Source organism: Myxine glutinosa, chromosome 12 (assembly GCF_964187855.1).
Source record: "Myxine glutinosa chromosome 12, kmMyxGlut1.1, whole genome shotgun sequence".
Lineage (NCBI taxonomy): Eukaryota > Metazoa > Chordata > Myxini > Myxiniformes > Myxinidae > Myxine > Myxine glutinosa.
Window position 1 is genome coordinate 99,225,422 of NC_136272.1, and position 14,798 is coordinate 99,240,219.

General features: G+C 47.1%; 1 protein-coding gene across 1 annotated transcript in view; it reads left to right on the plus strand.

The window, feature by feature from the left end:
• Positions 1-14,798, plus strand: part of BLTP1 (bridge-like lipid transfer protein family member 1) — a 282,755-nt gene that overhangs the window by 253,713 nt on the left and 14,244 nt on the right. The window contains exon 73 of the mRNA XM_078766129.1: positions 14,196-14,246. Within this exon, the coding sequence (XP_078622255.1) occupies positions 14,196-14,246 (51 nt within the window). The remainder of the gene's footprint in view (positions 1-14,195; positions 14,247-14,798) is intronic.

Genomic DNA, 14,798 nt, shown 5'->3' on the forward strand with positions numbered 1-14,798 from the left:
TTGCGCTGCGTGGAAAAGCGGCGTTCCGAAGCCTGTCTGGCGAGAGGAATTACCGGGACGTGTACCTGCCCGGTGGAGACGTCAAGTTGACGTGGGGCCGTGCATCGACCCCGCGTCTGGCATTGTTCGCGGCACCGTCCAAACAGACGCACGTTGGGGCCTAACGCGCCTTGCAAGCGGCGTGGGGTTTGGCTTGCTCTACCGTATCCGCTTCGCGTGGCCACGAGGGGCTGCAGCCACGGTGCCTGGTACGATACCTGCCCGGTGGAAACACGTCCACCCGGGGTTCGTTCAACCGCCCGAGTGCGGCGACGGCGACCATCATCTTGGTCAGGAGGGGCCCAGAGACATTGTGCGGGACCGAGACCCAAAGGGTGTCGTGAGTACTCACCGGGACACACATGTATAAGATGGCCATCTTAATCATAGGGAATTGATTGTGAATTGGGAATTGGTGATGGTTGGGTATTGTTGATTGCTCGGGGAAAATCTCCGTGGTTGTGTCATTGAAATTGTATGGTATCATTACCTTTGGAAATATATCCTTGAACATCAGTTGTCTCCTGGGTGAAATTCTTATGGATTGCGTGGCGAAAGCGCATATATAATACAGCTTGCTGGCGGAGTTCCTCTCACGGTCCGGGGGTCACCGAGACCAGGTATTCACCGAGGGGACCACGTAACACTTGTCAAAGTGGACATCTCTCTGGCCATTCTCAGAGAGCCTCCTCAGCGTCGACGAGTCTGGCATTTCACTCAGGCCGACTGGGACGGTCTTCAAGCAGCCATCAATCATCTGGATTGGTCTCCCATCTCCACTGCATCTGACCTCATTTCTTCCTGGGAATTCTTCCAAAGCAAACTGCTCTCTCTCATGCACAGATTTATCCCATCTCGTCTTCAGTTGTCTTACCCTTCCTCCCGTCCATGGTACACTGAATCTTGTGGTGAGGCAGTTGCCCTGAAACAACTTGCCTTTGCCTCTTGGAAGGCTAATCCAACTGAAGGCAATCTCAGTTCCTTCCACCAAGCTCGGAACAAGTGTGTGTCTACCCTCAGGTGTGCCAGGAAGCACTATCTCTCCTCACTCAAGAATGAACTCTCAAACCTGTCTCCTTCCTCCAAATCCTGGTGGCGTCTGGTCAAATCCGTTTCTGGTGTTTGTTTCCCCTCCATCCCCTCCCTTACCTCAAATGGCCACACAGTTGACATCGCACGTGACAAAGCTGAATGCCTCAACTCTGTGTATGCCTCAAAATCTTTTGTCCCAAACCCATCTCTCTCTGTTCCCACCTTTCCCAGTCGAACCCAACTGCTCCTGGACTCTGTGTCCTTCTCTCCTGACAAGGTGGAGGAGTTTTTGTCTAACCTCGACTCTGATTCTGCAACTGGACCAGACGGCATGAGCCCACGGGTCCTAAAATCCTGCTCTGCCGCTCTATCTCACCCTCTCTCTGCTCTTTTCACCCTATCTTTTGCTCAAGGTCATCTGCCAGCATCCTGGAAATCAGCAAACATTACTGCTTTACACAAAAAAGGTGCAAAAACAGATCCTTGCAACTACAGACCAATCAGCCTGCTCCCAATTATCAGCAAAGTCATGGAATCCATCATTGCTTCGGATATGAAATCTTTCCTCTTCTCCAATGGCTTGATCTCTGATCATCAATTTGGTTTCAGACCAGGTCACTCTACTCTGGACATGCTGCTTCTGCTGTCTCAACAATGGATGGAGGTCGTCAATGCCAAACAGGAAATCAGAGCTGTCTCCCTTGACATATCACGTGCCTTCGATACGGTCTGGCACCCAGCTCTGCTCACCAAACTCTCCTCCTATGGCATCCATGGAAATCTCCATGCATGGCTTGCGGACTTCCTCTCTGGTCGTAGTCAACGTGTGGCCCTGAATGGATTTCTCTCTTCTCCCCTTCCTGTTCAGGCTGGAGTTCCCCAAGGCAGTGTGCTGGGCCCTGTGCTTTTTCTGGTCTTTATCAATGATCTCTCCGACTCTCTGGAAAATCCTCTCTTTCTCTTTGCTGATGACTCCACTCTCTGCCGCTCCATTCCTCTTCCCTCAGATCGGCAGTCTGCAGCCTCCTCTCTCTCTCTGAAGACCTGGACAAAATCACAGACTGGTCAAACAAGTGGAACATGTCTTTCAATCCTGACAAATCTCGCACTCTTACTATGTCTCTCCGAAAAGATCGACTGGACAACCCTCCCATCTACTTTCTCAACAATCCTCTCCAAGAAGTTCTGTCGCTCAAGCTTTTGGGTCTCACCAGCTGCCATGATCTTTCTTGGGAAAACCGCATTTCCCAAGCTGGCCTCCAAAGCCAGTTGCCGACTGGGCATCCTCAGCCGTGCAAAGTCCTTCCTTGGCACACCTGAGCTCCTCACCACATACAAGGCTTTCATCCGCAGCTCAATGGAATACTGTTCTCCCCTATGGGCTGGTGCTCCTGCCTCACACCTAGCTCGGTTTCACGCTGTTGAAACCAAAGCTTTCAGAATCATTGGAATCTCCCACGATGAAGCTATCTCTGAGGGCCTTTCACTCACTCACCGCAGGCAGGTAGTTGGTCTTTCTGTCTTCTACCGACTCCTTTCCGGCCTTGCTCCCCCAGCTCTCTCTGTGCTCTGTCCCCCAAATATTCCTACAGGTCGCACAAGATCTGCCAGCAACCCTCTGATGGTTAAACTGCCGAAATCTCGGCTCTCTGCTCACCTTCACTCTTTCATTCCTCTTTTATCCCGCCTCTGGAACAAACTCCCACACTCCCTTCAATCCCACTCCTCCCTCCAGGTCTTTAAAACAGCTGTTCACCACCATCTCTTATCTTCCCCCATCCATCTCTTATCTTGATCGTCTGTTTGCCGTGTCGCGAGCAAGGCTTTTGCCGCGTCGCGAACGATTTGAAATCGAAGTTAAGTGATTGTTCCCATTTGTATTTTCGTTAAAACTGTATTTATTTATGGTTTTGTACGTATATTGTGTCCTGACGAAGATTTTTCGGTGAAAATCTTTCATACCTGTATTGAAAATCGTGTTAATTCGTGTCGTGTCTTGAGGCCTTGTACAGTGTGCACTGTACTGTACAACCTTGAGGCTTTGTTTTTCTCAGCGGTCCGTCGTTTGTGATCCAATAACTTTCGTTCTCTGTATTCCCAGGCTTTTCACCCATAGCCTACTTCCTTGTGTAAATCTCAACTCAAAAAAAAAACAACAAAAAAAAAAAAATATTTCCTTCTCTGTTCTCATTCGTTTATTCATTCTTATTCGTTCGTTCGTTCTTCGACCACGTGTTTCTCCCCCATTTCCCCAGATAGTTTTCACTCATTAACCTTCAATGTTTACACTTTCCCCTCAAGTTATGTATTCCGTCATATTTTATAACACCTTTTTCTTCTTCTTCTTTAAAAGGCTGCTTTCGACTTTCTCACCAAATCAATTCATCCCAAAAAAAATATCCATCTCCTATAGTGCCTTTTTTCTACATTCCCTAAACTCTCCTGCACTCCATCCTCCATCCAGCGTCCTTAAACGTATTTTTAACTCGAAGGTCACAAGAAACTCATTTTGCAATAAATGTTCGTTTCCCATAAATCGTACACTTTCAAAAATCCAATCTCACCCCTCCCCTCCAAATCTTCCCCATAACCCCTCCCCTCCAAATCTTCCCCATCACCCCTCCCCTCCAAATCTTCCCCATCACCCATCCCTTTCAAATCTGCCCCCTTGCCCCCTCCCTCCTAAACTACCCCCTCACCCCTCCCCGCCAAGACGCCCCCTCGCCCCTCCCCTCCTAGACTCCTGCCTCACCCCTCCCCTCCAAATCTCCCCCATATCCCATCCCTTTCAAATCCCTCCCCTTGTCCCTTCCCTCCCAAACTCCCCCCTCACCCCTCCCCTTCAAATCTCCCCACCCTCATTGCTTCTCAATTTCCCCCCTCTCACTCCCCCTCCTCAAAGCGTCCTCCCCGCTTCTTCCCCCTTCAAACTCTCACCTCCATCTCCCCCAACCTTCTGCCTCGCTCTTCCCCCTCCTCAAATAACACCTCATTGTGGCTCACCCAATCACCATCAAACCTTTTGTCCGCCCCATCCTTCCCTTTCTCCGAGCTATTCTGAAATCTCTGACACACCTTCAACAGCTCTCCCTACCTCTTCCACCTCTTCCACATCTTACCCTACCCCTCCTCCCCCCTGTTCTGTATCTGATGCTCCCCCTTCCTCTTCATTAACGGTATGGACCTCAAACATCTGGGGCCTTCGTTCAAACTTAACTGATCTCTCCATACAGGTTGCTTCTGTCAAACCAGACGTGATCTGCTTAACAGAAACTTTCCTCCTTTATGATGTCTCTGATTCCATAGTATCTCTCCCGGGCTACTCCCTCCTCCGGTATGATAGACCTGAGCCTCGTCCTGGAGGCGGGGTTGCTATCTTTATCAAAAACTCTCTTCCTCACTCGCCCTGCACTGCACTCTCTCCACCTCACCCCCAGGAATACCTCTGGCTACGGCTTCCCCTTCGCTCCCACCTCTTGTTCATATGTGTGTTGTACCGTCCACCAAACAGTGATGACTCCATCTACATCTCGCTGTCTGATGATATGGACCAACTTCTATCTACTCATCCCAACTCTCTCTTCCTCATATGTGGTGATTTCAACTGTCATCATGCCAGTTGGCTGGGTGTGGGTACCTCTCTCACCAGCCATGGCTCCTCAGCAAAGGACTTCTGCGACTCACTGGGACTGACACAATCTGTCAATTTCCCGACCCGGATCTCAGTCAACGGAACATCTTCTCTTCTGGACTTGGTTATGACTAACTTCCCTGAAAATGTCTGCTGCTCTTCCTCTGCTCCGATCGGATCATCTGATCATGTCCTTGTTAAAGTGGACATCTCTCTGACCATCCTCAGGGAGCCTGCTCAGCGTCGACGAGTCTGGCATTTCACTCAGGCCAACTGGCACGGTCTTCAAGCAGCCATCAATCATCTGGACTGGTCTCCCATCTCTACCACCTCTGACATCAACTCATCCTGGGAATTCTTCCAAAGTAAATTGCTCTCTCTCATGCACAGATTTATCCCATCTCGTCTTCAGTTGTCATACCCTTCCTCCCGTCCATGGTACATGGAATCTTGTGGTGAGGCTGTTGCCCAGAAACAACTTGCCTTCGTCTCCTGGAAAGCAAATCCAACGGAAGGAAATCTCATTTCCTTTCACAAAGCCCGAAACAAGTGTGTGTCCACCCTCAGGAGAGCCAGGAAACAATATCTCTCCGTTCTCAAGACCGAACTCTCTTATCTGTCTCCCTCTTCCAAATCCTGGTGGCGTCTGGTCAAATCCGTTTCTGGTGTTTGTTCCCCCTCCATCCCCTCCCTTACCTCAAACGGCTACACAGCTGACTCCGCACGTGAAAAAGCTGAATGCCTCAACTCTGTGTTTGCCTCTAAATCTTGTGTCCCAAACCCATCCCTCTCTGTACCCACCATACCCAGTCGTACCCTGCTGCTCCTGGACTCCGTGTCCTTTCCTCCTAACAAGGTGGAAAAGTTTCTGTCAACCCTCGACTCTGATTCTGCAACTGGACCCGACGGCATCAGCCCACGGGTCCTAAAATCCTGCTCTGCTGCTCTATCTCACCCTCTCTCTGTTCTCTTCACCCTCTCTTTTGCTCAAGGTCAACTGCCATCTGCTTGGAAATCAGCCAACATCACCGCTTTGCACAAAAAAGGTGCAAAAACAGATCCTAGCAACTACAGACCAATCAGCCTTCTCCCAATTATCAGCAAAGTCATGGAATCCATCATTGCTTCGGATATGAAATCTTTCCTCTTCTCCAATGGCTTGATCTCTGATCATCAATTTGGTTTCAGACCAGGTCACTCTACTCTGGACATGCTGCTTCTGCTGTCTCAACAATGGATGGAGGTCCTCAATGCCAAACAGGAAATTAGAGCTGTCTCCCTCGACATATCACGTGCCTTCGACACGGTCTGGCACCCCGCTCTGCTCACCAAACTCTCCTCCTTTGGTATCCATGGAAATCTCCACGCATGGCTGGCGGACTTCCTCTCTAGTCGTCGTCAACGTGTGGCCCTGAATGGGTTTCTCTCATCTCCTCTTCCTGTTCAGGCTGGAGTTCCCCAAGGCAGTGTTCTGGGCCCCGTGCTTTTTCTGGTCTTCATCAATGATCTCTCTGACTCTCTCGAAAATCCTCTCTATCTCTTTGCTGATGACTCCACTCTCTGCCGCTCCATTCCTCTTCCCTCAGATCGGCAGTCTACTGCCTCCTCACTCTCTGAAGACCTGGACAAAATCACATACTGGTCAAACAAGTGGAACATGTCTTTCAATCCTGACAAATCTCACACTCTTACTATGTCTCTCCGAAAAGATCGACTGGACAACCCTCCCATCTACTTTCTCAACAATCCTCTCCAAGAAGTTCTGTCGCTCAAGATTTTGGGTCTCACTATCTGCCATGATCTTTCTTGGGAAAACCACATTTCCAAGCTGGCCTCCAAAGCCAGTCGCCGACTGGGCATCCTCCGTCGTGCAAAGTCCTTCCTCGGCACACCTGAGCTCCTCACCACATACAAGGCTTTCATCCGCAGCTCAATGGAATACTGTTCTCCCCTATGGGCCGGTGCTCCTGCCTCACACCTAGCTCGGCTTCACGCTGTTGAAACCAAAGCTTTCAGAATTATTGGAATCTCCCGCGATGAAGCTATCTCTGAGGGCCTTTCACTCACTCACCGCAGGCAGGTAGGTGGTCTTTCTGTATTCTACCGACTCCTCTCCGGCCTTGCACCCCCAGCTCTCTCTGTGCTCTGTCCCCCAAATATTCCTACAGGTCGCACAAGATCTGCCAGCAACCCTCTGATGGTTAAACTGCCGAAATCTCGGCTCTCTGCTCACCTTCACTCTTTCATTCCTCTTTTCTCCCGCTTCTGGAACAAACTCCCTCACTCCCTTCAATCCCACTCCTCCCTCCAGGTCTTTAAAACAGCTGTTCACCACCATCTCTTATCTTCCCCCATCCAAAACCTTGATCTTTTCTACCCCCGCTAATTCACCCCAGATCCACCTTGTTTGAAATTACAACTTCTTTCCTGGAAGTCCTGGCATTGTCCATATGTTTTATACCTCTCCCACCGCCCCCTTCCCACGCCCCCCCCCCCCCCAAAGCCCTCGCCCTCTCTCAGATCTCTCGATGTCTCCATGTCTCTCGGTCCCTGCTCTCAAATGTTGTGTTTGTGTCCTTCCCCCTCTCTCCCCATCTTGTCTACCGCTCCCTATGTTATATGTTTTATGTGTCGGTTTGTCTTTCTGTGTGATTAATGTTCGCTCTCTCACGAGCCTCGATCTTGTATACAAAAAAATAATAATAATAAAAAAAAAAAATCCAAAACCTTGATCTTTTCTACCCCCACTAATTCAACCCAGATCCACCTTGTTTGAAATTCCAACTTCTTTCCTGGAAGTGCTGGCAGTGTCGATATGTTTTATACCTCCCCCAACCCTCCCCCCCCCCCTTCCCATGCCTCCCCCCCCCAAAGCCCTCTCCCTCCCACAGATTTCTCGATGTCTCCATGTCTCTCGGTCCCTGCTCTCAAATGTTGTGTTTGTGTCCTTCCCCCTCTCTCCCCATCTTGTCTACCGCTCCCGATGTTATTTGTTTTATGTGTCGGTTTGTCTTTCTGTGTGATTAATGTTCGCTCTTTCACGAGCCTCGATCTTGTATACAAAAAAACCAAAACAAACAAAAAACAGATTCATTGCATCTTGTCTTCAATAATTATCTTAACCATCCTCCCACTCTTGGTACTCTGAATCCTGTGGTGAGGCAGTTGCTTTAAAACATCTTGTATTCTCCTCCTGGAAGGTAAATCCAACTGAAGAAACCTCAGATCATTCCATAGAGCTCGCAACGAGTGTGTCTACTCTCTCTCTCTCGAGGCCGAAAACAACATCTGTCCAATCTCAGGAATGAGCTTTCAAATTTGTCTCCCTCAGCTGAAACCTGGTGGCATTTTGTCAAGACTTGCACCCTCTGCCCTCTCCGTGCTTTGTCACCGTCAGGTATCTGCAAGATGCACGTGGTCCAACAGCAACCCCTTCCTAGTGGGACTTCGTAAATCCAGAACCACTGCTCACCTCCACTCATTCCTCTTTTTTCCACCTGTGGTGTGCATTATGATTGAGAGATACTCTCTTCAATCTCATTCTTCCCTTTAGGTCTTCAAGACAACTGTTCACCACCATCTCAAACCTCCCCCATCACCACCATCTCAAAGTCATGATCTTTTCTACACCTGTTAAACCACACCCCACCTCTCCAAATTTTTTACCTCCGCCAAATGTTACTTGCGAAAATCGAAGATTTTTCAAGTGTATTGGTTGGGCTTCTGCGTTATTCCTTGGCAAAAAAAATATATATTCGCTTGTTTGTTTGTCTCCGATCTCCGTGTATGTGTTTATTTGCTTGTCTGTCCGCTCACTTATACTTGCCTACAGGTCACTCACTTACACTCACTGCAGGCTCACTTATACTTGCCTACTTCACCAAATGGTAGAGTTTGTGGTCCGACAAAATCCTACATATTTTTGAAGTCAAAAGGTCCAAAGGTCTACATAGGCCAAAGGTCAATGACTTTTTTCAAATTTCTAATATCCTCAATTTTCATCCGATTGACTTGAAATCTGAATAGGATTTGCATATCAGCTTACTGAAACCAACCACCAACTATTGTTGAGGTATACATAGGCCAAACGGTCAACATAGGCCAAGTTTCTAAAATTGTCATTTTTCATCAGATTAACTTAAACTTTGAAGACGATTTGCATTTCACGTCACTGAATTCAATCACTAATTATTTTTGAGGTCAAAAGGATGCTCCACTGAGTGCCATTCTAGTTTATTCTGTTTTGCCAAGTTTCGCTCTGAGTGATTTTTCATTCTGCCTGTCTGTCTGTATGACAGTCGCCTACAGGTCACAATTTTCAACCGATCTTCACCAAACTTCACTAAATGGTAGAGTTGGTCATAAGCAAGAAGCCTATTGTTGTTGGGGTCGAAAGGTCAATAGGTCAACAAAGGCCAAAGGTCACCGGCTTTGTCATATTTCTAAAATTCTCAATTTTCATCCGATTGACTTGAAATTTGAAGCGGATTTGCATATCTGGTCACTGAATTCATCCACCATCTATTTTTGAGGTCAACATGGGCCAAAAGGTCAAAAGGTTGATCTTGAGTTTAGGCCAAGTTTCTAAAATCCTCAATTTTCATCCGATTGACTTGAAATTTGAAGCGGATTTGCATATCTGGTCACTGAATTCATCCACCATCTATTTTTGAGGTCAACATGGGCCAAAAGGTCAACATAGGCCAAGTTTCTAAAATCCTCAATTTTCATCCGATTGACTTGAAATTTGAAGCGGATTTGCATATCTGGTCACTGAATTCATCCACCATCTATTTTTGAGGTCAACATGGGCCAAAAGGTCAACATAGGCCAAGTTTCTAAAATCCTCAATTTTCATCTAATTAACTTGAAATTTGAAGCGGATTTGCAAATCTGATCACTGAATTTATCCCCCAACTATTTTGAGGTCAACATCAGCCAAAAGGTCAACATAGGCCAGATTTCTAAAATCCTCAATTTCCTCAGATTGCCTTGAAATTTGAAGAGGATTTGCATATCTGGTCACTGAATTCAATCCCCAACTATTGTTGAGGTCAACATGGGCCAAAAGATCAACATAGGCCAGATTTCTAAAATCCTTAATTTTGTGGGCCCAGTCCGATTCCCGATCTTCATAAATGATCTCTTTGACTCGCTGGAAAATCCCCTTTCTGTTTTCACTCTGCCCTTATTTCCCTCATGCTTCAGGCAGGCAGGCTGCAGCCTCTTCCCTCTCTGTATACCTTGATAGAATCACAAACTGGTAAAGCACTTGGAATTTGTATTTCAATCCTGACAAATCTCTCACTGTCTTTCCGGAAGGACTGGCTGGCAAACACTCCGATGTACCTTCTTAACAATCTTCTTGAAGAAGTTCAATCACTAACCTTATGCTAACATTTGGGCCTCACGGCCAGCCATGATCTTTCGTGGGCTTCTAAGTTGTGCTCCAAACTCAGTCACCAACTAAGTCTGGTGGTGGCTTTATGGTTAAGCTGACTGGCTTAAGATCTTAGGATCTTGAGTTCTACCCCCCAATTGTGCCGTTAAAAAAAACACTTGGTGGGTTTACTCAGCCTGTTATATTTACGAGGTCAGCAAAACGAGTATCAGCCAACTGGAAATGGAACACTGATCAGCAGCATATCCCATTCCTCGCAATGATGCAACCAACAACCACAGGCTGCATATGCAATAATAATAAGTCAGCGACTGGGCAATGGGCATCCTCTGTCGTGCAAAGTACTTCCGTGGCAGACCTGACCTCCAATCCACCTGCAGGCTTTAATCGGCAGCTTGATGGAGTACTGCTCTCCCCTCTAGGCTGGCGCCCCTAACTCGCACCTTACTCAACTTGATGCTATGGAATCCAAGTCCTTAAAAATAATTGGAATCTCCAGTGATGAATCTGAGACTATGGGCCTCTTTGATTTTCACATCACAGATAAATCGGTGGTTTCTCCCTGTTCAAGCACCTCTTTTCTGATCTTGCACCCTCTGCTCCCTCTGTGCTCTGTCCCTGGCACGTTTCAGCATGGCGCATTCAGTCTGACGGCAACCTCCTTCTGATATAACTCCCAGGATCATTTCTCATCTCCACTCATTCGTTCCTCTTTTTTTCTCGTCTGTGGAACCAACTTCCACATTCTCAATCCCATTTTTCCCTCCAGGTCTCAAATACAGCTGCTCACCACCATTTCCCCCATCCAAAACCATGATATATTTACCCCAGTTAATGCTCCCCAAGCCCAACTTTTTCCAATTTTCGAGTTTTTCCTTCCTGAGAGTTTGTGACTCACTGGATCCATCTTGTTCACTGACTGTCCTCTTCTTTCCTTCATTCTTCCCCACATCCATTATTTCTCCAAGTCTCCCTCTCTTTTTTCCGTTAACCTTGCTGTTGGTATTCTTTATACTGTTCCTTTTGTTCTGCCACATCCATGTTTTAGCTGAGCCTCAATGATGTATTCAAAATTAAAGAATAAATTAATATATAGCTTTAGGTTGAGGCTGAGGCTGAAGTCTATGACGTTAGTTTATTCAATTTTGGCAACCTCAATGTGATGCACTTGGCTATACTTGGACTGCAAGTTCTCGATTCCGGTATCAATCCTATGGGGAAAATTGGGTAAAAGTGAGGATGGAGGAGTTTGATTGAGGTACCAGCTTTTTATTATTGTTTGATAAAACCATAGAACTGAAGAAATGTAAGCTTCAAGACCCAATCAAGTGTGGATGGTGCAGTTAAAATGCTTCCAGGAAGGTCAGTTTGTCACGCTGGTAACCGAGCCCGCTTTGACACTCGTCTCCACTTGCACGCCTCAACTTCACTCCAACTGTCGACTCGACGTAGCAGTTCCGGTACCGCGTCGACCAAACTGCATTGATCGATGCTGATTGATGTCAGATGGAGTTGGCTTCTATCACCGCGGGAGCTGAGGGAAGCGCTGTGCGCACTGCTGTTATACGATCAGACTTGGAGAGGTTCAAAGTGTTTGCGTGCACTCTGCGACATTGCTTATATTTGTTTCGAGTGAGCATGGAGTTTTGCTTCCGGCATCGGTTCTGTTTGCCGAAGGAGAGCTCTGGCGTCGGACTCGAAGCACAGCTGTTCCTCTCCTTCTCTGCTTCCTGCTCACCCAGATAATCAAAAAGCGCAGTCCATCCCGTAGAGCTTCCGAGTGAGTTGGATGAGGTTACATCTTCTTGCACAACGTGTTTAGGATTTATCGCTGTGCTCTTGGATAACGGAAATGTTGCATGCTCTGTTGTCAATGACATGCATCCGGTGGGATTACACGATCACTTGAGTGCAATGTGAAGACTAGAGCGTGGGATTCCCTGCATTGATCACTTGATGTCGGGCAAATACATATTGGTAAATGGCTTTTCATTTCATTCCATCTTTAAAGAAGGCTGCATCAAACACACCTTCAAACTAAGCTCCAAGCACAAAAGAGCTCCCGGTTTTGTTTCTGGCTCGGATCCAGCTGTGTGATGATTTTTTGTTTAACAAGTCTGACGTGTGGTTGACAGTTTGAGATTCAAACTTTTTGTCCATATCAGTCCTCCCTCTACCTTTGAGTTCATGCTTTGCCCCATCATGCGTGTGCCCCGTGGCTGTTCCCTGTTGAGCATGTTACAATGCTCCATACCGTGCATCCCTCCCTGTACACAGTTTAATTCCACAAAGTATACAATTACCTTTTCCATCTTTTACTTGACTTTGTGTGCCACTTGAATCTTGCACCGTATTTACAATCCCAAATGGTCCAAGGTGGGTTATGATGCAGCCAGTATGTTCAGGTAAGCTATGAAATATAGGAAGGTGGAAGCGGTATGGATACAGGAAGAGGTGACCATGCTCGATTGATGGGATTATTGTTGGCATTGAGGACAAGCATGGACCATTCGGGTAATACAAAAAAAAAAAAAAAAACTTGGAATGAGGGATAACTAAGCATGTGGGTGATGGATGTAGGATTAGGTTTACAAAGTGAAGCTGTTAACCGTGTTCAGAAAATGTGTGTTTACTAACCCTCACAACCCTGCTATGCGAGCACATTGTCTCTGTCCTGCTCATCACCAGTTAGGAGGTTTGCAGTCAGGAATATTGAATTGAGCCAAAGAAGCACGCTGACGTCATGCGCATAAGTTATACCAACACATCACCTCCAAACTAGGAGGCATCCGTGTGGCAGTCGAGCCCTTGCAGACTGAGATTAAAGCTCTGCGGTCACAAATAAACAAAGGCAGAGATGTCTATCTAGATTTGGCCCTTATTATGGGCTCATCAGGACAACATACCTTTGTTTACTTGTTACATATACGTATATATATATCCACCGCCACTGATATGAATTCAACTTGGGAATTCTTCCACAGGAACCTGCTCTCTTATGCACAGATTGATCCCATCTCATCTTCAATTACCTTACCCATCCTCCTGCTCTTGGTACTCTGAATCCTGTGGTGAGGCAGTCGTTTTAAAACGACTTGTATTCTCCTCCTGGAAGGCAAATCCAACTGAACACAACCTCAGATCATTCCATAGAGCTCACAACATAGAGCTTCCATAGATCATTTCAAACTTGCTCTCCCCTTTGGGCTGGTGCTCCTGCCTCACACCTAGCTCGGCTTCATGTTGTTGAAACCAAAGCTTTCAGAATCATTGGAATCTCCCGCGATGAAGCTACCTCCGAGGGCCTTTCACTCACTCACCGCACGCAGGTTGGTGGTCTTTCTGTCTTCTACCGACTCCTCTCTGGCCTGGCTCCCCCAGCTCTCTCTGTGCTCTGTCCCCCAAATATTCCTACAGGTCGCTCAAGATCTGCCAGCAACCCTCTTATGGTTAAACTGCCAAAATCTAGGCTCTCTGCTCACCTTCACTCTTTCATTCCTCTTTTTTCCCACCTCTGGAACAAACTCCCTCACTCTCTTCAGTCCCTCTCCTCCCTCCAGGTCTTTAAAACAGCTGTTCACCACTATCTCTTATCTTTCCCCATCCAAAACATTGATCTTTTCTACTCCTGTTAATTCATCCCAGATCCATTTCTTTGAAATACCGACTTCTTTCCTGGAAGTCCTAGCAGTGTCCATGTGTTGTTGTTTTTTTACCACTCCCACCCCCCCCCCCCCCTTCCTCTGCCTCCTCCCCCCCAAGCCCCCTCCCTCCCACAGATCTCCCGACATCCTTGCTCTCCGTCTTGTTCTCCCGCTCCCTTTATCATATGTTTTATGTTTTATGTGTCAGTTTGTCTTTTTTGTGATCAATGTTAGCTCTTACATGAGCCTCGACTTTGTATACAAACCTCCCCCCCCCCCCCCCCCCCAAAACGAGTGTGTCTAGTTTCTCTCGAGCCAGAAAACAACATCTGTCCATTCTCAAGAATGAGCTTTCAAACTTGTCTTCCCTGGCTAAAACCTGGTGACCTCTTGTCAAGACTTGCATCCTCTGCCCTCTCCTTGCTTCCCCCCCCCCCCCCTCCCCCAGGTAATTGCAAGACGCACGTGGTCCAGCGCAATCCCTTCCAACTGGAACTGCGTAAATCCAGAACCACTGCTCACCTCCACTCATTTATTCCTCTTTTTTCCCCCAACTGTGCAACCATTTTCCATACTCTCTTCAATCTAATTCCTCCCTCCAGGTCTTCAAGACAGCTACTCGCCACCATCTCAAATCATCCCCCATCCAAAATCATGATCTTTTCTACACTTGTTAAACCACACCCCACTTCTCCCAATTTTTTTAGCTTTTGTATCCATGTTGTCCACCCTTCGTGTTCTTCACCACCCTTAATTGTTACCTGCATCCCTTGTTTGTCTGTCTCCATCTATTAACTCCCTCCACCTTGCTGTTGGTGTTTCCCCCTTCTCCTGCTGTTCCCTTCATTAGGTTATGTCCTTATTTGTTTTGTGTCATCGATCTTCCACGAGACTAGACCATGTATTTAAAAAAAAAAAATTCACTTTGTGAATAAATTCCACATTCCTGTAGCACCTTCAGTCACACGTCAGACATGGACAGCAAGTTCGTGAAGGACTTCCATGAAAAACGTACCCGTTCGCAAACAAACGGGTACGTTCATGTATAGAA